The sequence below is a fragment of the Lissotriton vulgaris genome, chromosome 1_1 (assembly GCF_964263255.1).
Source record: "Lissotriton vulgaris chromosome 1_1, aLisVul1.2, whole genome shotgun sequence".
Taxonomy (NCBI): Eukaryota; Metazoa; Chordata; class Amphibia; order Caudata; family Salamandridae; genus Lissotriton; species Lissotriton vulgaris.
Genome location: NC_141685.1, coordinates 1990946880 through 1990974587, shown reverse-complemented (window position 1 = coordinate 1990974587; position 27708 = coordinate 1990946880). Strand labels below are relative to the sequence as shown.

Genomic DNA, 27708 nt, shown 5'->3' with positions numbered 1-27708 from the left:
CAATCTTCATGGCACTAAAGGCTTTCAAAGTACATCTATGCAAGAAGGTCGTGTTGATCCGGACGGACAATATGACGGCAATGTACTACATTCTGAAGCAGGGAGGCACACACTCTCCGCAGCTGTCTCATCTGGCTCCGAGCATGTGGAAGTGGGCCATTCAGAGGAACATCTTCCTCATGGCGGAACATCTCCCAGGCAAGGACAGTCAGATGGCGGACCTGCTCAGCAGGCACAGCCACCAAATGCACGAGTGGGAGATACATCCATCAGTACTCCAACCGTACTTCCAAAGGTGGGGTCATCCAGAGATCGACCTGTTCGCCACTCAGGAAAACGCAAAATGCCAAAGCTTCGCCGCCAGATTCCCACACCCACTGTCGCAGGGCAATGCGATATGGATGAACTGGTCAGGCAGATTTGCGTACGCTTTTCCCCCAGCACCACTGATACCGCTGGTGGCATGCAAACTCAGGCAACACTCGATGACTCTCATCCTGGTTGCTCCAACATGGGCTCGTCAACCATGGTACACCACGTTTCTGGAACTGTCCGTGGTCCCGCATCAGAGGCTACGTCTTACACCCAGCCTTCTGACTCAGAGCCATGGCGACATTCAGCACCCAGATCTGCAACAGCTCAACCTGGCGATCTGGCTCCTGAAGTCCTAGAGTTTGGCTACCTAAACTTACCTCCCAATTGCATGGACATCATTCGGGAGGCAAGGCAGCCTGCTACGCGGCAAAATGGAAGCGGTTTGCCATTTATTGTGCAAACCACGACATTAACCCGCTTGATGCTTCCATTCAGGACATCTGCTACCTGTTCCATCTATACAAGTGTAATCTGGCCTATACTTCCATTCGCGTTCATCTGTCTGCGATGGCTGCGTATCTCCAAAATAGACAACACCTTTCACTCTTCAAAATGCCTGCCATCAAAGCTTTTTTGGAAGGCCTCAAACAAGTCATTCCGCCATGGACTCCACCAGCTCCTGAGTGGAACCTCAATGTGGTTCTTACCAGACTGATGGGTCCTCCCTTTGAACCACTGCATTCCTGCGAGATTCAGTTCTTGACGTGGAAAGTGGCTTTCCTTGTAGCAATTACATCGCTACGGAGGGTCAGTGAATTACAAGCCCTCACAATCCAGGAGCCATTTATCCAAATTCATTCCAACAGGGTGGTGCTCCGCACTAACCCTAAGTTGCTGCCCAAGGTTGTGTCTCAGTTCCACATCAACCAAACAATCGAATTACCTGTTTTCTTTCAAAATCCTGAGTCACTGGCGGAGCGGATGCTCCACACCCTTGACGTTAAGCGTGCCCTATTGTATTACATTGATAGGACGAAGGATTTTAGAAAGACTAAACAACTCTTTGTCGCCTTTGCACCACACCACAAAGGTAACCCTATTTCCAAGGCTGGTATTGCTAGGTGGATCGTTAAATGTATCCAGATCTGCTATGCAAAAGCAAAACGCACTCTTACCATTCCACCAAGAGCCCACTCCACCGCGAAGTTGGGGGACTCTATGGCTTTCCTTTGAAACATTCCCTTAGAGGACATATGTAGAGCAGCAACATGGTCTACCACACTTACATTTACTGCACATTACTGTGTTGATGTGCACTCCAAACAGCAGGCAGCTGTAGGGCAGGCTGTTCTCAAGACTCTTTTCCAAACTGATGCAGCTGGCACGGGCGGCCGCCGTTAATGAAGGGACTGCTATGTATTCTATGCACAGATATGAATTCCGCAGCCCACATGCCTGGAACAGAATATGCTACTTACCAGGAGATATCTGTACTTGGCATGCAGGGCTGCTGACATTCATATCGCCCGCCCTCCTGTCCGGCGCCTGTAGCAGCTGCAGTATTCACATATATACTCATAGCATGGTCATCATTCACTGAGTTTCACTCCATCTTGGCCACAATGGCTAAAAACAATCTGGGGATGATGTCGATGCCCATGCGCACTGTAGTCCAGGGGAGGAGCCACCTATCTCGTGATACTTCGAAGACTCTTCCAGGACAACAATGTGCAATCATCCGGACCCAACACTAGGCGGCGATCTATGCACAGATATGAATGTTAGCAGCCCTACATGCCAAGAACAGATGCATACTGGTAAGTAGCATATTCGATCCAATTAGATATGTACCTAGAGTACATGGAATCCATTTTACAGAGAGCAGTGGGCCTGGGGTCCTGAATAGCAGGGCCCCAGGTCAACTAAGTCGAAAAACCAGCAAAACACCAGGCGAAAAAGTTGGGGGCAACCATAGTCAGATATCCACCTTCCTACATCTTGTCTTACAAATCTTCTGCAAATAATGTTTGACAAAAGTATTTAGGAAGCTACTATACCACTTGCCTTTTTAACACTTTATTTGCAATAGAGTGACTAATTATTGGTGCTCTTGTTTTCCTAGGCAAGTCTTGTTTGGTAGCCTGTGAATCTAGTAAACGTTAAGCACTGCAGATAGGATTCCTCCAGTGTTGGTATCGTTCATCAGTTTACATGAGCACCCGCCGCCTAAAGACCAACACCAATACATTTATGATAGATTTTTCATGCTATTTAGAAAATTTACCCAAACCTTTGAATGGGCTGTTAAGTTGAGTTTTGTATAGAATAGCTGCTGATAAATACTGAAAAGGCATGTGCCGCCATAAAAGAGTAATATAGGTAAATAACTTCTGCTTGGGGATCACTGTAATCGTATAGTTTTGATGTGCTTCAGTTACTATTTTGTCATCCTGTACCAAAACACGTACCATTCTTTTCTTGTGACAGCTACCAATGTTTGTGTTTTCATTTTCCCTAGTTATTTGAATGACCTGGACAGGATAGCTCACAGCAGTTACATTCCAACCCAGCAGGATGTTCTCAGGACTAGAGTTAAAACTACTGGAATTGTGGAAACCCATTTTACGTTTAAAGACCTTCATTTTAAGTAAGTAATGCAATGATTTGTGCATTGCAGTTTGTGTCAAGGATAACACTAGTTGATGTTGCAGTATGAAGGTGAAACCAAGGACAACTGTCAACCATTTAGCACTGCATAACTGAAAATGATTTGAAAACGAGAATCTGTAAGACGGTATTTTAAATATTGGGAAATAGGTTAAGAAGACCCCTGTAAAAATAATGTGGTGGGACTGTAAACCACTTCTTAATGTTAAGTTTTTTAACCATATGCATTTTTCACATCCAATGACGCTCCAGCCCTTCATAAAACCTCTTTCCCATAAGATAGCCTTTGTGCATGTCTTGGTTCCATTTTACTCCGCTCTCAGGGTAGAAGTCTATTCTAAGAATGTCTGGACCCTACGGGTAAGTAGTGCGCTATATAAATGCCAATACATTTACATTTACATACATTTACATTTACATTGAGTTATAAACACTAAATAGCAAAGTATTTTCGGTAGCTCAGTCTACAAGTATATTTTTCTGTAGCGCAGACCAACCTAAAAGGTAGCAGAGCGCTGTACATCGTCAAAGACTAGCATAAAGTCCATGTGTTATAAGAGAGGAAACTGGGTAGTGGATGTTAATGTATTCTTTAAAGAGATGAGTTAAACTTTTTTTTTGAATTGGAGGTGTTGGGGTGGTCCTGATCAATATGAGTTTTGCAGCGTGAACCTTTCTGGATTCACTATGCTGTGCATATTCCGCAGTCTTGCGGTTGGATCCGGATTCGTAGTCTTTTCTTTGTTTGTTTTTTTTTTTGTTTTTTCCGTCGCCCAGGTGGACGTCGGCGTCACCCCTCCTTGGGTGTATTTCCGGTGACGTCGGCATGCTTCCTGCGGAAGCTCCCACCCTTGGGCGCCATCTTCAGATTCTTTTTTCCGCGGTCGGGTCTGGATCGTTCCCGTTGGGCTCCAGACATTTTTGGAGAAAGTACTAGGAAAAGATTGAAATTGGAGAAGATATTGAAATAAGAAGTCTACGAAAGACTTCGCAGAACACTGACCAGCGAAAGGAAGGAGAAATCGAGGACTTAGACGATCGTTTACGTCCGCGCGGCCAGGGAGGCCTAAACACTCGATGATGGACAACACGCCGTTCAAGTTCTGCCCTAACTGCCACCACAAGTAGGTGCAGAAAGACCAACACCCTGTTTGCAACCTTTGCTTACCGGTAGACCACAGAAGCGAGGACTGCAACGCCTGCTCTGCCTTCGCCTCGAAGACCCTTCGTGTGAGGAAGAGCCAGAGGGTAGCGCACGCCACCCTCCAAGGAAAAGCCACGACGCCATCGCTGTACGAGCTGGGGATGTCCTTGGAGGAAGAGGACAACACTGCCGCCGAAGACGACAGCTACACGGTCGTAAAGACCGATTACACAAAGACATCTGATAAGGTAGGAGACTCGTCGTTCCCCAAGAGCACGAGAGACTGAGTCTCGAAAAAACGAGGGCAAGTCCCCGAAAGCGGCTACCCACAGGCCCAGCGGATCCTCTGAGGAGTCCCTGGCGCCGAGAGCTGTTGAGCAGCAGAAGTCGTCGAAGATCGTCCCTGAAAAGGACCGATCGACGTTGAGGGAGAAAGACCTTAAAGCCTCGACGCCGTACAGGGACCCGAAACCCAGTTCGACGTCCAAGTCCTCGACGCCGAAACTCTCACAGCCGAGCCAGGCGCCGAAGAGGGTGGCCGAACAATTCGGCGCGGACAACGCGGCCGAGATGGAAAAGAAAAAACTGCGACTAGAAGCCGAAATGGAAAACATCTTGCAGCGGAAGAAAGATTTCGACGCCAAGATGAGAGGCTTCACGATTCCCCACAAGACCAAGTCACCCATGCTAGAACTGGTCGAGGAGGAAGACTAACACGTCGAGGAACATGAGCCTGGCGCCGAAATGGTCAACGACCAGGAAGAGGACGAGAATCCCTACGAGGCTTACAGCTATGAGGAGGAAGAGGACAGCAGCAGGTTGGACGCCGAGTCGGCCACCTCTGACCCGCAGGAGGAGGATTACCTGGATGTCGACACTGAGAGCCTGGAAGAGGCGGTAGACACATACCCCTCGAGACCATCGCCGCCGGACGACATCGGGGCTTACAACTCGGTGATAAGGTCTGCGGCAGCAGCTTTCAAGCTCAAGCTCGACGAGAAGCAGAAAGCGGACTTTCTCCTCGAGACACTACTCCCCACGCAAACAAAGAGCCAGTATCTACCGATGCTCGACAGCGTCTTGGCGCAGGGGATGGAGGCATTCAGGGAGCCCGCAACATGCAAGGCAGTCACTCCCAGAACGGAAAAGAAGTATAAACATTCATCAAAGGACGCATCCTACATTCGAGGCGTGGTCTCAGCTGACTCCATCACGGCCACAGCAAGGAAGAGGGCTAACGTGGCCACTACTTCTGCACCACCTCCTGATAAGGAGAGCAAAAGGATGGACTTAGTGGGCAGAAGGATTGAACGGAATGCCGCGACCCAATGGCGCATGGCTAATTCCAATGCCCTCATAAACAGGCACATGTACCAGATCATGGAGGACCTAGGAAAGCTGGTGAAAGACCTACCCCAGGAGGCCAGGCAGAAGGCCGAGAAACTGGTGGAAGACTGGAAGAATGCGGCAAATTGTTGCCTCAAGACGGCCCTGGATGGAGCAGACACCTCCAGCAGGCTCATGATGATGGGTGTCACGGAAAGAAGACACGCATGGCTCAGAATCTCGGGCTTCAAGCCTGAGGTGCAACACAGCATCTTGAACACTCCGTTCAACGGCGAGACGCTGTTCGGGACAACAGTTGACGACAAACTCAGTCAGCTAAAGAAAGACAATGAAACTGCACGATCCATGGGAGCTTTGCAGTTCAGAGGCAACAAGAGGGGCACCCAGTCACGGAGGCCCGGCGGAAGAGGTGGAAACCAGCCAGGTACTTCACGCCAGGCTTTCCAACAGACGCACCAGGCGGACTCGCAGGCGCAACAGAGTCAACAGAAGCAGTCCTGGCAGTACCAGTCAAGGGGCCTGTCCTTTCGAGGGAGAGGAAATGGACGAGGACAGCATAAAAGAGGGGGCCAGCTGCCCGCCTCTAAATGACTTCAGAGACAGCCGTGTGCCCGCCAACAGAAAGGATCCCAGGGGGCAGCACGTACAAAGGGGTCAGGACACAATGGACAACTACCACCACATAACACCAGTGGGTGGAAGATTAAGATTCTACCTCCAGGAATGGAGAGAGATCACATCAGACAAATGGATACTAAACATCATCCAATTCGGGTACTGCTTAGAATTGGAAGGGAGGCCAACAAGCAGGAGACCAAAGCGAAAGCCACTAGCAAACGAACAGCTACAGCGGCTTCAGGAAGAAGCAAGAGAGCTCCTACAGAAGGAGGCCATAGAAAGGGTTCCCTTCAAAGAAAGAAACAAGGGAATATACTCAACATATTTCCTCGTGCCAAATGTCGACGAGACAATGAGACCCATTCTGGACCTCAGGTTCCTGAACACATTCATAAGAACACAGAAATTCAAAATGACCTCCCTGCAGGAGGTGCTACCGCAATTGCAGATTGGGGACTTCATGGTCACGATAGACCTCAAGGACGCCTATCTGCACATACCAATGAACGTAAAGCACAAACATATGCTCAGGTTCACAGTCGGAGAAAGCCACTACCAGTTCACAACACTAGCCTTCGGTCTAAAATCAGCACCGAGGGTCTTCACAAAGTGCCTCGCGGCAGTCGCAGCGCACCTACGAAGGCAGGGAATACACTTATATCCTTACCTGGACGACTGGTTAGTGAAAGCAAACTCATACCAGAAATGCAAGAAAGACTCACATACAGTGACGAGCACGCTGACAAACCTGGGGTTCTCCATCCATTGGAAAAAATCGTCAATGGAGCCGGAACAAGTAAAGATCTTCCTGGGGGCACAGATCAACACCTTACAGGGCAGGGTGTTCCCCAGTGACAAGAGAGCAGGGGCCCTGGTGAGGGAAACTCGCCTCTACCGGAAGGGACAAGCTCGGACAGTGAGGACTTGCGAGCAAGATCTTGGGGATGATGGCATCATGCATCCACCTGGTACCAAATGTACGACTTCACATGAGACCCATCCAAGAATGGCTCCAGGAACAATGGTCACAAGCTTCAGGAAGTTGGGAGGATCTAGAGGTTGTGACGCACGCAGTGCAGAAGGAAATGGCATGGTGGACCATGGAGAACATAGCAAAGGGAAAGCCTCTTACACCCCCAACACCAACAGTGACCATCACCACAGACGCATCCCTGAAGGGATGGGGCGCTCACATGGAAGAGCTCAAAGTGAGGGGTCTGTGGACACCGACAGATGCGACAAAGCACATCAATTATCTAGAATTGAAAACAATCTTCCTGGCACTGAAAGCCTTCCAAACAAGACTGTACAAGCACAGGGTGTTGCTGCAGACAGACAACACTACAGCGATGTTCTACATCAACAAGCAGGGTGGAACACAGTCAACAATGCTTTCGAAACTGACACAGGAGATATGGAGATGGGCCATCCCCCTCAGGATAGACCTACTGGCCATACACCTACCGGGGAAGGAGAACATTCAGGCAGACTGACTCAGCAGACAGACATCGGCATCCCACGAGTGGGAGTTCAATGCTCAGGAGACAAAGTGGTTGTTCAACAAGTGGGGAACGCCATCAGTGGACCTGTTTGTAACACGCCAGAATGCCAAAGCTTCGCATCCAGACAACCCGAAGAGGGGTCCCTTGGGAATGCCCTATGGATAGATTGGTGCGGGACATTTGCTTATGCTTTTCCCCCGATACCACTGATACAGAGTACTGAGCAAGTGCAGAGCGAGCAACATGACCCTGATACTGGTCGCACCACAGTGGGCCAGACAGACATGGTACTCTCAGATCAAGGAGATCGCACAGAGTGCACCCCACAGATTCGGCAGAAGAAAAGACCTGCTCTCCATGTACAACGGAGAGGTACTGCACCCAGAGCCAGAGAGCCTGAGCCTAGTGGCGTGGCTCCTGAGGACATAGAATTTGCACACTTGAGGCTGCCAGAGAGCAGCCTCGGAATCCTTCGGGAGGCACGAAGGCCCAGCACACGGAAGTGCTACGGGGCAAAGTGGAAGAGATTCACAATATGGTGCAGGAAGGAAAGACTTCACAATAAAATAAAGAGGGACTCCACAGTGCTAAAATACCTCACGCACTTACTGGAGAAAAAACTCAGCTCGTCCTCCTTAAGAGTCCACTTGGCAGCGATAGTCACCTATACAAGGGGTGAGATGGGCAGGAGTTTCTTCACGTCACAGGTTGTGAAGAGATTCCTGGAAGGAGCAAAGAGAATCGCACCACCCAAGAGGGTGCCGCCACCGGCATGGAACTTGAACATAGTCCTGACGGAACTCATGAAGGAGCCCTTTGAACCACTCCACAAGGCCTCACTAGAAATGCTGACCATGAAGACCGCTTTCTTGGTTGCAATAACGTCCTTACGCCGAGTGAGCGAGCTTCAAGCGCTAACGCTGCAGGAACCATACATACAAATACACAATGACAGGGTTGTGATGAGGACTGACCCACACTTCTTGCCAAAGGTGGTGTCCAAATTCCACATGAACCAGTCCATACAGATACCGAGTTTTTTCCAAAAACCAACAAATAGCGCAGAGCGAGCCCTACACACCTTAGACGCCAGAAGGGCGGTCATGCACTATATCGAGCGGACAAAGGGACACAGGAAGACAAAGCAGTTCTTCGTGTCATTCGCCAACAGTTTCATGGGAAAGGCTGTAACCAAGAACACTATTGCACGATGGATCGCGCAAACAGTCCAACTCTGCCACAAACGGGCAGGGCAAGAACTAGCAGAGGGGCCACATGCCCACTCCACTAGAAAAAAGGTGATACAATAGCCTTCCTGGCTAATACACCCATACAAGACATATGCCTGGCGGCAACATGGGCTTCGGTGCACACATTCACGAAGCACTACTGCGTGGATGTTCAGATGAACAAAGAAGCACAAGTCGGACAAAGGGTGCTCCAGCACATATTCAAAAACCAAAGCTCATCTTCCACCCAGCCGCCACAGAAATGAGAAACCGCTACAAAATCTATGCACAGCATAGTGAATCCAGAAAGATTCACGCTGCAAAACGAATAGTTTGTTACCCGTCGGTGTAGTTTTGCAGCTTGATGATCTTTCTGGATTCACTAGCGAACCCACCCACCTCCGCCAGAAAGATGAGGCTGGAGAGGAAAGAGGTGGTCAAAAAAAAGAGTAGAAAGAACTTTATGTACAAAGCGGTTAATAACTTTCACCTTCATAGAACATTGCCATCACTTCGGAGACGAAAAAAACACGGAAAAAAGAATCAGAAGATGGCGCCCAAGGGTGGGAGCTTCCGCAGGAAGCATGCCGACGTCACCGGAAATACACCCAAGGAGGGGTGACGCTGACGTCCACCTGGGCGACGAAAAAAAAAAAACCAAAGAAAAGACTACGAATCCGGACCCAAACCACAAGACCGCGGAATATGCACAGCATAGTGAATCCAGAAAGATCATCAAGCTGCAAAACTACACACAGGTAAGAAACTATTCGATATTATCCAGTATTGTGGTATCTTTAATCGATTCACATGCCTGAATCATTACCGGTCGCCGAGGCCGGAGCCACACAGTAAAAATAAATATAGATTTAAAAAAAAAATAGATATATATGGATGGTTAAATACCAGGAAGTAACTTAGGGGCATCACAGTGAACAAGTTCTAAGATAGAACGAAACGCGTAGGTGTGTTTGTTTGCATGAAACAACAGAAATAAAACTCTTATTGGGAAAGGATTGCTGTTGTGCGACCCATTGCTTTTTCGACGAGTGGAAAAGTGTGTTGGATATATATACACAAAAGCAGTACCTTAGTAAGAACTGTAGTAGGCTAAAAAGAAAAGAGGCCATGAAGACCCAAAACTTAGTAGCCTTTCTACCTAATTATATGAAAAGAACCAAAAAATGGTTCTAACCTATCAGCTGCCAGCACCCTCTAGAACTTTCCCAGCAGAGGCAGTTCTCCTCAGATTTTCACCACACGTCTTGTGTGGAATGGAGTCTCCCTGAGTGCCTACTTAGTTACCTGTGATACGAATAGGGTCCATGTAGATGATCACAAGGACTGCATCTACTGTCTAAATCCTAACCATATTATTAAGGATTGTAGAATGTCTTACCTTTCCTGCTAAAACCATTAGAGACAGGGAAGCAAGGGTACTGTTATGGCTGAAATCCTCTTCAGCTGAGGATGACAATGCCTCAAAATCTAGCAAGAGAGCTAGATCCCGAGACAGCTCTTCATCCGAGGGAAGGAAGCACCACAAATCCTGTCATGGAGCTTCTGACCAGGCAAGGAGATCTCCAACTTCTCCTTCTGGATCAGCCTTGTCTCAGTCTTCTGAGACCTCTCTCTCTCTGGTGTCTTCTCATACGGTTTCTGTGACCTCTGCTGCTTCTATTTCTTCAACTATGTTCTCTACCATGGCTATTACCTCACCTATTGTGTCTTCTAAAATATCTACATCAAAAAGATCTTCTGTGACCTAGGAATCGTCTTCTAAAAGTTCCTCATCTAAACCTACTTCGACAACCGTTACCTCATCAACAAAGACCTTGTCGACTAAGAGCCCGTTGACGTCTAAGACCTTGTCGACGTCGGCACCACTGTCGACTATGACAGTCGACGAAGAGCCCGTCGACGACAGCACCGTCGACTAAGAGCTCATCGACACCGTTGACAACCGTTATGTCGACCCCATTGACATTCGCGTCGACGAAGATTCCGTCAACGACCCAGTCGTCCAAGGCGACCTCGTCGACGACAAAGAGCCCCTTGATGACAAAGTCCATCGACCAAGGGTCAGTCCTCAGTAATTCCTCCAGTATCTCAGACCAAGCCTATTTCCTATACTCACTACCAGTTGAAAACATACCACAGACAAGACTATAGCAATATATCTCCATTATTGCCATCACCTATTTTGGAGACTTATGTGGAAGATGATGAGTCTGATGAGGAAGATGAGTCCTTTTGGCATAGCTCACCATCCCTCAGAATTGCAAATAAAATGCCAAGAGGAGGAAGATAAAGATACTCAAGAGCATTTTTATCAGGAGGATCTATCTACACCTTATCACAGGCCTCCCAAAAGGGCTCCACATCAAGGAGGGACGTCATCTTCCTCCTTCTTTGATTCAAGACCTACAGGCCGTGTTGGCTGATTATTGTCAAAGGTTTCCTCCTGAGCAGACTATTCCTGCTGTACCTCCCTCACCGGCGGTCATACCAGCACCACTACCACCACAGGCGGAAGTTTCTACTTCACCAAGGCAGCCCTCTGGAACAGCACCACAGCGGGATCAAGATACTTCATCTTCGGACGAGGATGGAAGGGAGGAAGGTGAATTACCCAACAACAATGCTGATGGGGACCCCTGGGAGACTCCATTCCACACAATCCTTCCCATGCCCTCACCTCCTGTTCCTCCGCCATCGGATTCTCCTCCTGAGGATATCTGCAGCTTTCACAACATCATGCAAGGGGACGCAACAAGATTCGAATTGCCAGTCACTATTGAACTATCTGTTTTTTGCATGATTTTAAGGAAGGTTACAGAAAAATAACAAGTGATGCCAATCATAGACTTCATTTGGAATGAAGGTCTTAAAATAATGACAACTCCTGCCTCCATACCCGTGGTGCTTCCACGGATTGAGAAAAAATAGAGCACCTCCAGACACTAAATCTTGCCTTATAGGTCATCCACGCCTGGATTCAGTCATATCCCAAGCAGCTCAGCAGAGATCAAAGAACCCGGCCACCCCAATTTCTACTTCGCCTGATAAGGAGGGTAGAAGATTGGATCTTATAGGAAAGAAATTCCCTATTATTGCTGCATCCTCCATCAAAGCAGCAAATTCCCTGGCAATTTTGGCACAATACGACCGCCAGATGTGGCCAGATTTGTCAGTTCATAGACCTCATCCCTGAAGATCGTCGGCAGGAGGCAAGGAAAATTGTGTTGGAAGGTGAACGAGCTGCATCCGAAATTATCGACTGCGCTCTTGGCATCTGTAATACCAATTTCAGGCAGCTTGCTGGTGCTGCAGTAATTAGACGCCAGGGATGGCTTAAGGCAACATCATTTAGGCCTGAGGTGCAAACCAAAAGTTGAAATTGGGGTGGCCGGGTTTTTGATCTCTGCTGAGCAGCTTGGGATGCTGAGACCCTTGCGGGTGAGTAGTGCGCTATGAAAGTATCAATTTACAAAATACTGGATATGGCCTATGACTGCGACTCATTATTTGGGAACCATATAAATGAAGCCTTGTTAGCTATCAAGACCGACAGACACTGCTAAGTCACTGGGTACTCTCCAGTACAAACGAGGATCTTTCCGAGGATCCAGAGGTCGTGGTTTTTCCTTTAGGGAAGGTTATCACAATCAGCAGAACAGGCAGTATCAATCGGAATATAAACAACCTCACTACCAATCATCCTATAGACAAGCTTCTACGGGCAGTTTCTCTCGTCAGGGCGGACCAAGACTGTCAAACAATCGAGGCTGTGACTCAAACTGAACATAATGAGTTCAGCCGGACGCCAGTCAAAATTCCCCCCTCCCTGTGGGCGCAAAGATCTCTGCTTTCTTTCATCAATGGCAGCAGATAACATCAGATCAGTGGGTCCTTACCTTGGTGGTCTCTGAAAGCAAACTTGTCTCCGCGCCTCACGTTCTTGACTACTCCCCCAGAATTTGTTCTAACAACGGATGCATCCATGGAGGGCTGAGGAGGCCATCTTCAAGACTTACAGATTCAAGGATGATGGTCCCAACAGTACCAGCAAAAACGCATCAACAGTCTGGACTTGCGGGCCATATTTCTCTCTGCAGGCATTCCTTCCGAGGATTGCGGGCTCCTCAGTGCTGGTCCGCACCGAGAATACGACCAGCATGTATTACATAAACAAACAAGGGGGAACAAGGTCACTCTCCCTATCGCAAGAATCTCAGGAGCTGTGGGATTGGGTAACAGAAAACTGTATAACCCTAAGAGCAGAGCATGTCAAGGGGCTTCAAAACACTTTGGCTGACACTTTCCGCAGATCTCTCTCAGGATGTCACGAGTGGGAGCAGGGGCAGGTGGAAAAGATTTTTCGAGTTTGGGGCAAGCCAACTCTAGATTTGTTTGCAACGAGAGAGAACGGCAAATGCCTTTACTACGCCAGCAGATTCCCTCAACAGGGATCAAGAGGGAATGTTCTGTCGATGCGATGGTCAGGGATTTAGGCATACGCGTTTCCCCCAATACCATTGATACCGAAAGTGCTTCAAAAGATAGAGGGAACATTAGTCTCATCCTGATTGCACCTTGCTGGCTGAGAAAGTATTTGTTCCAAGATTTACTCCTATTATCACAGGAACACCCTGTTTGTCTACTTCCAACACTCACAATGTTGACAAGGGAAAGAGGTCAGATACTACACCCAGATCCACAGTTGCTTCACTTGCACGCCTGGCTCATGACTTCCTAGAATTTAAGGATCTTAAAACATCTCATGATTGTCTAAATCCCGTGCCCAGAGTACAGTCAAGACGTATTTCTTAAAGTGGAAGCGATTTTGTCATTGGTGCAAGGCAAATGAAGTTCATCCAATCCAGGCTCCAGCGGAGGATAGCCTTCCTTATTTGCTATCTCTGGCCAAAGCGTGACTTGTGTTCTCCTCTATCAAGGTTCACATCGCTGCAATTTCCAGATTCCAAAAGAGCTCTAACAAACCATCACTTTGTTCTTCATCACTTATCAAACAATTTTTAAAAGGACTTTTTCGAGTCTTTCCTCCGATCCTTCCACCACCTCCGGAGTGGGAACTGAACACAGTTTTATCTCCACTAATTAAGAGACCATTTGAGCCAATTCACAAGGCCGAGCTCAAATTTTTGACCTGGAAAGTGTCAATTTTATTAGCTCTTCAGCCCGAAGGGTTGGTGAAATTCAGGCCTTCACCATTTCGGAACCCTTTTTGCATTTCACTAAAGAGTATGTCAATTTACGAACAAATCCCAAATTAATTCCTAAACTTCTGTCTCAATTACATTTAAATCAGCCCGTAAAGCTTAAAACCTTCTTCCCGGACCCAATTACGCCGGTGGAAAGGGTTTTACTCTCTGGACGTCAAGCGTTGCCTAAACTTTTACCCCAGAAGACTAAGGATATTAGGCTATCCAGTCAATTATTGGTTGCCTATGGTCAAGCTACACTAGGACAAGCTGTATCGAAGGAAACTGTAGCCAGATGGATTGCTTCGGTTATTCAATTTTGCCATGATAAAGCCAACAAACCTTTGCAAAGAAAGGTCAAAGCGCATTCCACCAGGACTATGGCGGCTTCTACAGCATTATTTGCCGGTGTTACATTTGAGAACATCTGTTGTGCTGTGACATGGAAGAATGTTCACATGTTCACAAAGCACTACTTCCTACAGTCTGCATCGCAGGACGATGCAGCGGTGGGACAAGCTGTTCAACATCTTCATTAAGGTTAGAATTATAATGTCTCTGATAATGCATTTATTTATGTACTAATATGAACATGTTCTCTATGTTTACGGTTGTTAATTGATTGATATTATTGCACAGTATGTTACTGTACTAGGAGTACTTCATTCTAAAAAGGTTTTTCTATATTGTGGTAATTTTCTAACCTTCCTGAATGTGTTGGGGAGTATATACACTGTCTCCCACCGTCCGCAAATTATATTATTTGGCTTACTGCTTGCTATTCTGATTCAGGCATGTGAATATATGAAAGATACCCCAATACTGGATAAGAAAACAAGTTACTTACCTGTAACTGCAGTTATCCAGTATTGGTATTTTTCATAGATTCACATGCACCCAACCTCCTCCCCGGCATGACCGTTCTCTATTTGGGATACATACTTCTCACTTGTGCTAAGAAAATCTGAGACGAACTGCCTCTGCTGGGAAGGTGCTGGCAGCTGATTGGTTAGAACCATGTTTTGGTTTTTTCATATAATGAGGTAGATAGGCTGCTAAGTTTTGGGCCTTCTAGGCCTCTTTTTTCTTTTTAGCCTACTACAGTTCTTACTAAGGCACTGCTTTTGTGTATATATTTGTACCGTGGGACACCCGCTTCGGCGACTGGGAATGTTTCAGGCATGTGAATCTATGAAAGATACCAATACTGGATAACTGTAGTTACAGGTAAGTAACTTGTTTTCTTATTCCAGATACTGGATCCACAGATGGAGAAGTCTTGCCATCTTGTGTTCTTTTCTTTTTTTCACTTATTATTCTACAGTCTGATTATAAGTTGGCTGCGAGTGTGTTTAGAGCCACCAGAAATGGCGAGCTTCTTTGCCAACTAAAGTGGGCATGCTAGTTATAATAGCTTTGTAAATGATGTAGCTAATTTTAAAGGTGGTGCAGTCTGGCAAGGTTAGCCAGTGGAGTTCCATCAGGATAGGGTGATGTAAGCATATTTCTTCAAGACCTGAATGTGCTGCAGCATCTAGGATGCCTCTCAGAAATTGAAATATAATATTGATGTCCTAGAGGCAGCAATTCACAAGGATTAATTAGGATTGCTTTAAATGGGCCTGAAACAAGAGTATACCATCATGCCTTGTAGAGATCTGTTCTTTTCAGTCTCTTACAAATAGGACCCATCAGCATGGGGACTCTGACAGAAAAAACTACAGTGCGCATGGGCATCTTCTCCATCCTCAGTTTTTTTCCACCATTGGGTTCGGATGTTATTCTCCAACTTCTTCGGAATCGAAGCAAAACTTTTCTGAAGGCCAAAAAGCCTTCGACTTCGACGGTATTGTTTTCGCTCGGTACTCATTGACTCGATCGAACTTTCCATCTCGAATCGGTCGTCGACGTGGGCCGTTGAGCCTTTTCGACGCCACGTGGGCCTGCGGTCTATGGAAAGGAGCCCGTTCAAAAAGTGCCCACAATGCTATTCCAAGTTCCCGCATACTGACAAACACTCAGTATGCAACAAGTGCCTATCACCAGACCATAAGGAAGAAACCTGCCCAGTCTGTGCCCAATTCCGTTGGAAGAAAACCATCCGGATTCGACTGGCCGCTAGGCATGAGATGCAGCGACAGGCACCGGAACCAGACAACATCTTGGATGATGATCAAGAACTTCCAGAAGCTGAAGATTCGAACCTAGAGATCAACACCGTCTAGGACTACTCTGACTCCGACGACAAGATCCCACCGGGGCAAATCGTGAGTACACTGCCACTGATTACCCCGTTACCGAAGGCTCCGGTCAAGGCATCGCCAAAAGGCCTTTTCCAAGATCCGAAGAAACATTCGCCAGCCCTGCTGTCCGGCTTGGCACCGAAACCTAAGCCTTCAGAGACCCCAGGGCCATGTAACGTGATCCCAAAGAAGGTTCCAGAACCCAAGAAGGTCGTCGACCCGAAGGGCGTCAAACCGAAAAAGGCAGTAAACCCTAAGAAGGCCGTCGACCCTAAGAAGGCCGTCGACCCTAAGAAGGCCGTCGACCCTAAGAAGGCCGTCGACCCTAAGAAGGCCGTCGACCCTAAGAAGGCCGTCGACCCTAAGAAGGCCGTCGACCCTAAGAAGGCCGTCGACCCTAAGAAGGCCGTCGACCCTAAGAAGGCCGTCGACCCTAAGAAGGCCGTCGACCCTAAGAAGGCCGTCGACCCTAAGAAGGCCGTCGACCCTAAGAAGGCCGTCGACCCTAAGAAGGCCGTCGACCCTAAGAAGGCCGTCGACCCTAAGAAGGCCGTCGACCCTAAGAAGGCCGTCGACCCTAAGAAGGCCGTCGACCCTAAGAAGGCCGTCGACCCTAAGAAGGCCGTCGACCCTAAGAAGGCCGTCGACCCTAAGAAGGCCGTCGACCCTAAGAAGGCCGTCGACCCTAAGAAGGCCGTCGACCCTAAGAAGGCCGTCGACCCTAAGAAGGCCGTCGACCCTAAGAAGGCCGTCGACCCTAAGAAGGCCGTCGACCCTAAGAAGGCCGTCTAGCAAAAAAAAACTGCTGTGCCGAAGGTCGCCGACGTAAAGTGCCGTATCGAAGCCTGTGATCCAGCCGGAGAAGGCTATCTAACCAAAGACCAGTGCTCCAAAAACACCAGTCGATCCCAAAAAAGCCATCGACAGTCAACCGAAAAAAACGGTCTAGCACAAAAAGCGTGTCGAACCGAAAAAAAGGTCGATCCGAAATCACTCGTCGACCCGACCAAACGGTGAGAGCTGAGAAAAACCAATAAGCCACCAAAATTCATCGAAGCAGAAGGGAGTATCGACCCAGAGGCAATAGTCGATCCAAAACGGACTAACCCGAGGAAATCAAAGACGCAGCCACGGACAGTGGAAGAAGAACTCTTCCATCCAGATCCATCAGACGACCAGGCTAAGATATATATTAATCCTGAGACTGGTAAAGTCACATTCCTACACAGGAAGAAGAGACCACTGGACACTGACTCTCATTCCCCCATTCCTCTAAAGAAGGACGACTTTGGGACTTCTCCCTCTAGACCCTTCATTCCTTTCTATCCCACTATGCCTACTACGTCTTTTGCTCCTTACTCTCCTTCTCACTATGGGGACAATGAGGGCGGCACAGGGGAAGATCCTCAGCATGATTATTACTATCCAGAGGATCCTAACACCCAAAATGAACCATGGGGGGAGCCAACAAACCCATATGACACGCATCCCATCCCTGACGTCCCCTCATACCCAACAAAGCTGTCACCTACTGACGACACCATTGTCTTCAACCAACTAATAGACAGGGCAGCGCAGTACCACAACGTAGAAATGCACAATGACCCTATAGAAGAAGACTTCTTATTTGACACTTTCCCTACTTCGGAAAAAAACGTCAGAACACTTCCTATGCTAAAGGGGGTATTAGAACACGCGCCTGATATATTTAATGATACAACCAGGGCACGCGTAATCAATCCCAGGATTGAAAATATAGGGCAGACCCTACCTATATCAGAGGTCAGTTACCATTAGACTCACTGGTAGTGGCTAATGCACGCAAAAGGGCCAACTCACAGACAACAGGGGAGGCTCCTCCTCTTGATAAAGAGCCCAAAATACTGGAGGCCTTGAGTAAAAGGGTAGCATCACAGGCCTCCAATTTATGGAGAATTGCGAATACACAAGCTCTGCTAGCTCGTTACGACAGAGCACACTATGACAAGCTTGAAAGCTTAATGCAACACCTGCCTGAGCCTGTTAAAGCCCAAGCTAATGACCTCATACAGGAGGGAAAATGTATTACAAACGCCTCCATCAAATGTGCGCTTGACGCAGCTGACTCCGCAGCCAGGTCTATTAACACTAGCGTTTTACTACGTGACATGCATGGCTGCGTATTTCGGGCTTTAGGAACTAGGTGCAGTCCACCATTCTTAACCAACCAGTCAATCAAGACTTCCTTTTTGGCCCTGCAGTTGACACCATTCTAGACAAAATGAAGAAAGACACAAACTGCAAAATCAATGGGTGCATTGCAGTTTCAGCAACACAGAGGTTCCTTTCGACGCTCCTCATACAGAGCAGCTACACAAGGCAATACTTCACAGACCTAATCTACATACAAAGGCAACACACAAGGTTCATTTAACAAGAACTCCAACAGAGGAGGTTGTAGGGGCAACAATAACCAGGGGAGAGGACGTGGAGGCCATAACACTGCCACAAAACAGTGGCCTCCACTGCCACAAAACAGTGACTTCATCACACTACCTCCAGACCACCTAACACCAGTCTGAGGCAGACTCCAACAATTCCTACCTGTCTAGAACACAATTACCACGGACAGGTGGGTGAGACAAATTATCCAGTATGGTTTTTGCCTAGAACTCACCTCTACCCCACCAAACATACCACCCAGACACCGTCCTATGTCCAAAGAACACATCACCCTGCTACAACAAGAGGTGAAATGCATGCTGGAAAAGTGGGCCATAGAGCCAGTCCCTTTCCAACACCAAGGGACAGGAGTATTCTCCCTATACTTCCTTATTCCCAAGAAGGCCGGTTCACTCAGACCAATATTGGACCTCCGACCCCTAAATCAATACATACTGTCGGAACACTTCCATATGATCACACTACAGCAAGTGCTCCCGTTCCTACAGCAAGGAGACTTACTAGCAACTTTGGACCTCAAGGACGCGTATTTTCACATACCCATCCATCCAGCTCAGCGAAAATATCTCAGGTTCACAATAGGTCAACACTACCAATTCAAGGTTCTCCCCTTCGGGGTGACCACGGCTCCAAGAGTGTTTACAAAATGCTTAGTGACAGTAGCTGCACATCTCAGGAGGCAACACATCCATGTGTTCCCGTACCTAGACGATTGGCTGATACAAGCAAAATAGCACCAACAGTGTGCAAGAGACACGTCTCAAACACTTCAGCTGCTATACAGCCTAGGGTTTTCCATAAACTGCCCAAAATCGCATCTACAACCATCTCACACACAACAATATCTGGGAGCTACTATAGATACCTCTGTGGCAAAGGCATACCCAAACTCAGCGAGGATAGCCAGCATGCAGATGCTCAGTCGCAAATTTCTGCCAACACTCTTCCAGCTCGCGTCTTCATGCAGCTCATAGGCATGATGGCCTCCTGCATATTCATTGTCCCACATGCCAGACTTCAAATGCGTCCATTGCAAGAATGCCTAGGACGGCAGTGAAACCAAGCTCAAGGACAACTAAAAGACCTAGTGTTGGTAGACAGTTGCGCTCACAACTCTCTGCAGTGGTGGAACCCACAAAACCTTTCCAAGGGGCGACTGTTCCAAGAGCCGGTTCCACAACTAGTACTAACAGTGGATGCATCACTGAGAGGCTGGGGAGCCCACCTCCTTCACTACACAGTACAAGGGCTCTGGACAGTCAAGCAAAAGAAACTGCATATCACCCAACTAGAGTTGCTAGCGATATTCCTAGTCCTGAAAGCATTCCAAAAATACTTGTACAGCAAGACTGTGTTGATCCGGATGGACAACATGACATCAATGTACTATATCCAGAAACTGGGAGGAACACACTCTCCACAACTGTCCCACTTAGCACAGAGCATATGGAAGTGGGCAATTCCAAAAGATATCTTTCTCCTGGCAGAACACCTCCCAGGGAAAGACAATCAGATTGCAGACCTGCTCAGGAGGCACAGCCAGCAACTACACGAATTGGAGATTCACCCCCAAGTTCTCCAACTATTCTTCAGGCAGTGGGGGCACCCAGAGATAGACCTATTTGCCACAAACAAACTCAAAATGCCAGTACTTTGCCGCCAGGTTCCCTCATCCGTTGTCACAAGGCAATGCGATATGGATGAACTGGTCAGGCAGATTTGCGTACGCTTTTCCCCCAGCACCACTGATTCCGCTGGCGGCACGCAAACTGCAGCAGCAGTCACTCACACTGATCCTAGTTGCTCCCATATGGGCGAGACAGCCATGGTACACAAAGTTCCTGGAACTTTCAGTAGATCCTCATCAAAGGCTGCGCCTCGCACTCATCTTCTAACTCAGAACCATGGAGAAATCAGACACCCAGATCCCAATCAGATGAACCTAGCGACCTGGCTCCTGAAGTCTTAGAATTTGGATACCTTAACTTGCCTCCAGACTGCAAGAACATCATTAAAGAGGCAAGACAACCAACTATGAGAGCGTGCTATGCAGCTAAATGGAAGAGATATGTTATTTACTGCAACAATAAGCAAATCAACCCTTTAGATGCTTCCATACAGAACATTGTTACCTGCTGCATCTTCAAAGATGCAACCTAGCATATTCTTCCATAAGACTACACCTCGCGGCTATAGCGGCATACCTTCAAAACCGGCAACACCTTTCACTGTTTAGAGTACCAGCAATAAGGCTTTTATGGATGGTCTTAAAAGGGTGATCCCTCCAAGACACCCACCTTCCCCAGTCTGGAATCTAAATATAGTACTTACCAGACTTATGGGGCCTCCTTTCGAACCTCTACACTCATGGGAACTGCAATTCTTAACGTGGAAGGTGACATTCTTGATTGCCATTACCTCACTCAGTCAAGTTAACGAGTTACAAGCACTAACAATTCAGGAACCCTTCATGTAAGTACATGCTAACAGGGTGGTTCTTAGAACAAACCTAAGTTTATGCCAAAGGTCGTATCCAATTTCCATATTAGTCAATCAATAGAATTGCCAGTGTTCTTCCAAAATCCAGTCAGCAGCTGAAAGAGCCCTACACACTGGATGTAGAGAGAGCTCTGCTTTATTATGTGGACAGAACGAAATCATTTAGGAAAACAAAGCAATTATTTGTTGCTTTTTCACCCCAACATAAAGGAAATCCAATATCAGTCAGGAATAGCCAGATGGATCGTTAAGTGCATTCAAATATGTTATCAAAAGGCTAAACGCACTTTAACTGTCCCCCCCCAAGAGCACACTCTACGCGAAAAATCGGGGCATCCATGGCTTTTCTAGGGAATATTCCTCTTGAAGACATATGTAGAGCTGCCTCATGGACTACCATACACACTTTCACAAAACACTACTGTGTAGACGTGCAAGCAAAGCAGCAAGCTGCTGTAGCCCATGCTGTCCTCAAAACTCTTTTTCAAACTGCTGCAGCTGGCACAGGTAACCACTGCTACAGAAGAAACTGCTATACTGTCTATTCACAGATATGAATTCAGCAGCCCACAGCCTCGAACGGAATATGCTACTTACCAGTATGCATCTGTTCCTGGCATGTAGGGCTGTTGACATTCATATCGCCCTCCCTCCTCCCCGGTGCCTGTCGCAGCTGCAGCATTATCTTTTGCATGGCCATCTCTTACTTTACTATCTCCATCTCTGCCACAATGGCGAAAAACAATCTGAGGATGGAGAAGATGCCCATGCGCACTGTAGTCCATGGAAGGAATCACCTATCTCGTGATACTTAGAAGACTCTTCCAGGACAACAAAGTGCAATCATCCGGACCCAATACTAGGCGGCGATCTATGCACAGATATGAATGTCAGCAGCCCTACATACTGGTAAGTAGCATGTTCCTTTCCTATCATAACAGGAGACTTTAATTGTAATAGTCTGTGACTAAGCACTCAAATTCCTCCAAGATGGGCAGTTTGTTCTCAGAAACCTCAGTTTGTGAAAAGACTTCTGTAGCTCCTAAGATGAGGTAATACTCTGCTCTAGAAAAGGCAAGCACCCTAAAACAGTGACTTTCTCACAAATGGATGTGCCTATTAATAGGTTCTTTCCAGACCGTGGCACTGTTATTGACCAACACATTTACAAATGTAAGGACTTATTCTATTCTCACGGATGCCAACAACTGGGATCCTGGAGCTCATGTTAATATATTTGTATAAAATGTGTTTATCCAGTATTATGGGTATCTTTCATAGATTCACATGCCTGAATCATTCCCCGTCGTCGGGGTAGGAGTCCCCGGTAAATAACAATAGTAATGTCACATAGACATATACTTAGTACTAGGCCAGAGGCCTCACATTAGTAGCCTATCTAGGTCCTTATGTAAAAAGGACCAAACTTTGGCCAGGAGCCAATCGGCTACCATCACCCTTCTCACCTTCCTGGAAGGAGCCCTAGTCCCTCAGATTTTCTACCGCACGTCGTGCAGAGGAGTCTCCACTGAGCTCTGCTCAGGTTTTTTCCTATATCTTTGGTTTTTTGCCTACTTTTTCTTCAGGTTCAGTTGGGAAAGGAGTTTTAGTATTTAATATGTCTACTACTCCTAAAAAAGGACTTTTTAGGCCATGTGCCTCATGTAGTAAAATGAGGCTACACATAGAGGACAAGCATGAAGAATGTTTGTACTGCCTCTATCCTCAGCATTCTGCCAAGGAATGTAAGATTTGTCGCACTCTCCCGGTCAAGACATTGAAAGACAGGGAAGGGCGACTGCTTCTGTGGCTCCAGAGACTGAAGGACAAGGACCAAGTCTCCTCAGGTGAGAGTGAGTGTTCCTTCAGAAGTTTCCACTCCTCTCCTAAAAGGCTTTGACAGACATCTCCAGGTCAGTCTGCTGTGCCTCCTCACAAGAAGCCAAAATCTATGGAGGGTCATCCTAAGGTCAAACCTTCTCTTCAGATGACAGCCTTCAAAAAGCCTGCTGTGGTATCTTCTGGCCTGCCTGTGACGATGTCGACAGTATCCATTTCGACATCCACGGCGTCTACTTTCTCCATGGCTTCCACTGCCACGACGTCGTCGACGATGGGTAGGTCAATACCTTCTGTTATTCCTCTCACAAAACCGTCGACGACGCTCCCGTCGACGTCTGCTTCATCGTCGACGAAGGCAAGGCTTCCAGCGTCGACGAAAAACCCATCGTCGACGTCGAGTTCATCGTCGACGAAGACTTCATCGTCGTCGAAGCCACCGTCGACGAGGACACCGCCGACGTCGAGACCGTCGACGAAGACTACACCGTCGACGACGGCACCGTCGACGACGGCACCGTCGACGAGGGCACCGTCGACGAGGGCACCGTCGACGAGGGTACCGTCGACGAGGGCACCGTCGACGAGGGCACCGTCGACGAGGGCACCGTCGACGAGGGCACCGTCGACGAGGGCACCGTCGACGAGGGCACCGTCGACGAGGGCACCGTCGACGAGGGCACCGTCGACGAGGGCACCGTCGACTAAGCCATCGTCGTCGACTTCTGCAGTGTCGACGCCGCCGTCGACGAGGGCATTGTCGTCGACGTCGACGAGGACATCATCGACGTCGATGCAGTCGACGATGAAAATGTATGATAAAATGTCATCTATTGTAGACGCCCCATCAGACGCTACAATGAATCTACAATCAAAGGGCTCTCCATCACTGAAGTATTCCTATACCCATTTTAAGATGTCATCATGCATGGTGACACCAGAGATGACTTCACCTAGCAAAGTCCAGCAACTGCTGCCAACGCAGTTTCTAGAAGCAGAAGACCCTGATGTGGAGAACATGTTTCCCATAGCATCCAGTCCCTCTCATCTTAACATCAATATTCATGAGAGTTCAGACTGTGAAGATCTTGAAGAGGTGACAATTCAAGAAGAAGTTCGTCAGCATACCACTGTTCAGCCTATGGTATGCCTTCCGGCGTCAATTGTCTCTGACCTACAGTTTCTGATTTCAGACTATAAGCAAAGATTTCCGTCTTCTGCTCCTGCTTCAGGAGTGCCAACACAGCAGGAAGCTCCAATCCCTCAACGTCGCCAGCGACCACCTCCGCTGGTTGTGCATCAGGAGCAAGAGAAATTGCCTCCTCAAATTTCTTCGGATGAGGATGAATATGAGGAAGAAATGAGACATGATGAAGTCCAAGATGAGGAAGGTGAAATACATGATGAGGATTCTGAGGATAACGCCAACCAGGATCCTGCATCCCCAGAGCAGGTACAGGATGATTCACCCCCTGAAGATTTAGGGGGATTCCATAATATAGTAGGGAGAGCGGCTACAAGATTAAACATCCAAATAGCTTTGGAAACGCAGGACTGTTTCCTCCATGACTTTAAGGAATCCTTCAAAAGATCTGTTCGATCCATCCCAGTAATCGATTATATATGGGAGCAAGGACTTAAAATTATGAAAAATCCTTCCTCTCTCATTCCAGTGCCGGCTAGACTTGAAAGGAAGTACAAAGCCCCAGACACTGCTCCCGCATGTTTAACTGGCCAGACTAAACCGGACTCAGTCATATCACAGGCCGCTCAGCAGAAGTCTAGCAACCCGTCAGCGGCAATAACAGCGCCTCCTGATAAAGAGGGAAGAAAACTTGATGCCATCGGCAAAAGATTTTCTTCTATGTCCGCCCTATCAGTCAGGGCTGCAAATTCTCTAGCATTACTAGGTCGTTACAATCGACAGATATGGGCAGATATAGCCCCATATCTAGAGGAAATCCCAGAAGACCAGAAAGAAGAGGTTAAGAAAATTTTGCTGGAGGGCGAACGCTCTGCCTCAGAAATGATCGATGTGGCCTTGGATATCGCTTCCACAGGATTTCGTCAACTGGCAGGAGCAGCGGTTTTGAGACGCCAGGGCTGGCTAAAAGCCACAGCATTCCGGCCTGATGTGCAAGCCAAAGTTCTAGACATGCCATTTGATGGAGAACTGCTCTTCGGTGAACATATCGATGATATGCTGCAAGGTATTAAGAAGGATACCGACACGGCGAAAGCCTTAGACACCCTACAATACAAAACTAGTTCCTTTCGAGGTTCCAGAGGTAGAGGGCAGCAGAATCGAGGCAGCTATCAAGGTTACAAGTCCGCTTATAACTCTTCTCAGCAGTACAAGCCTCAATATCAGCAGCGACAGCAACAAGGACGAGCTTCCTACAACAAGTCGTCCTTTCGAGGGAAAGGAGGAAAGAAGGATAATTACAGACGCCAATGACTGCTTTCTCCAGCATGCCTCCACCTCTTCTCCACAATTCGCAGTTGGAGGAAAAATTACCAACTTCCTTCACAATTGGAAACAAATTACAACAGATCGTTGGGTGCTGCAGTTAGTTCGCTTCGGACACACTTTGGAGTTTGTGGAACATCCTCCTCCGAACCCACCATGTCCTATGCAGCACAAGAATCTACGTCTACTTCAGCAGGAGCTCTCTCTAATGCTCCAGAAAAGAGCAGTGGAGAGAGTTCCTCGAGGTCAGAAGGGGAGAGGATTCTATTCCCGATTCTTTCTGGTCAGAAAAAAGGAGAAGAAGCGATGGAGACCAATACTGGATCTGAGAAACCTAAATGTATACCTCAAAAAGCAGTCCTTCCGTATGGTTACCCTTCAGGAGGTACTACACTTACTCAATCCAAAAGACTATATGGTATCCTTAGACCTCCAGGATGCCTATTTTCATGTCCTCATTCACAAGAGTCATCGACAATTTCTGAGGTTTGCAGTGGCAGGCAGGCACTACCAGTTCAGAGTTTTACCATTCGCCCTGAAGTCAGCTCCACGCATCTTCACGAAGTGTCTGTCACCAGTAGCGGCATACCTTCGCCAGCATCATCACCAAGTCTTTCCCTACCTAGACGACTGGCTCATCAAAGCTCCGACTCGGTCAAGCGTAGCCAAGTCCTCTTCGGCATGCCTTCATCTATTCAAAAATCTGGGCCTAACACTCAACCAGGAAAAGTCAACCCTCCAACCGTCGCAACGTCTCAATTTTCTGGGAGCAACGTTGGATACACAACAAGAGAAAGCCTTTCCTTCCAGAGAACGTCAGGTCAAGCTGAAGACCCTGGCTGTCCACATTCAGGCCAAACAGAGAGTCAAAGTTCGACTGTTCAAATCATTGCTAGGAATGATGTCTTCCAACATTTTTCTCATTCCTCACTGTCGCCTACACATGCGGCCTCTACAGGAAGCCTTAACAAATCAGTGGATCCAATCTACAGGGTCTTTCGACGACTGGATCAGGATCACTCAGGACATGAAGAAAGCTCTGAGATGGTGGCTTCTGGGCGACAACTTAAACAAGGGTCTCCCTTTTCTTCTCCCAGTCTCTCCTCATGTGATAACCACAGACGCTTCACTGGAAGGATGGGGGGCGTTCCTGCAGGAACTGCAAGTACACGGTCAATGGTCAGTGGCAGAAAAACAACTCCACATCAATCCGCTAGAGTTGAGAGCAGTGCGCCTGGCTCTTCGAGCATTTCTGCCCCGAATCAGGAACTCCCCAGTGCTTGTGAGGACGGACAACACCACCACAATGCACTACCTGAACAAGCAGGGGGGTACTCGATCCAGGACGTTGTCTCGAGAATCTCAGCAAATTTGGATCTGGCTGGTACAACACGACATTTCTCTGCGGGCAGAGTATGTCCCAGGAGTAGACCACACCCTGGCAGACTCGCTAAGCAGGCAGCGTTCACTTTGCCACGAGTGGGAGCTCGACCAGCAGACGCTCGACTCGGTGTTCTCCCGTTGGGGCAAACCTCACCTGGATCTCTTTGCGACGGAAGTGAACGCGAAATGCCAACATTACGCAAGCTGGCTTCCCCAGAAAAGGTCCCTAGGGAATGCCTTTTCGATGACATGTTGCAACGTCTTTGCTTACGCTTTTCCACCGTTTCCCCTGATCCCCAGGGTTCTCCGGAAACTGAAAGCAGAGAGTTGCACCATGATCCTGATAGCCCCAGCGTGGCCGCGCCAACACTGGTATACGGAGCTACACCTTCTATCGCTGGAACCTCCAATTCTATTCAGGACATGCCCACATCTCCTCACAATGAACCAGGGACAAGTCCAGCATCCGGATCCAACATCTCTAAAATTATCAGCTTGGCTCCTGAGTTCAGAGAGTTCCAGGATTTAGATATTCCGCAGGAATGCAGGGCCGTCTTAGCCCGGGCTCGGGCTGAAAGTACTAATAAGACGTATTCCCTCAAGTGGAAAAGGTTCTGTTTGTGGTGTAGAGCTCAGAATTTGCATCCGTTCACTTCTACTCCAGCGCAAATTCTGCCCTACTTGCTCCACTTAGCCAATTCTGGACTGGCACACGCTTCAATAAAGGTCCATGGCGGCCATTTCCAGGTTCAGACGATCTTCGTGTGGAGCTTCATTATGGACCA

At 47.9% G+C, this 27708-nt stretch overlaps 1 protein-coding gene across 1 annotated transcript in view; it reads left to right on the top strand.

Annotated features, from left to right (window-relative positions):
* Positions 1–27708, top strand: part of GNAI1 (G protein subunit alpha i1) — a 372390-nt gene that overhangs the window by 248992 nt on the left and 95690 nt on the right. Inside the window, exon 5 of the mRNA XM_086919838.1 lies at positions 2834–2962. Coding sequence (XP_086775964.1) covers positions 2834–2962 — 129 coding nt within the window. The remainder of the gene's footprint in view (positions 1–2833; positions 2963–27708) is intronic.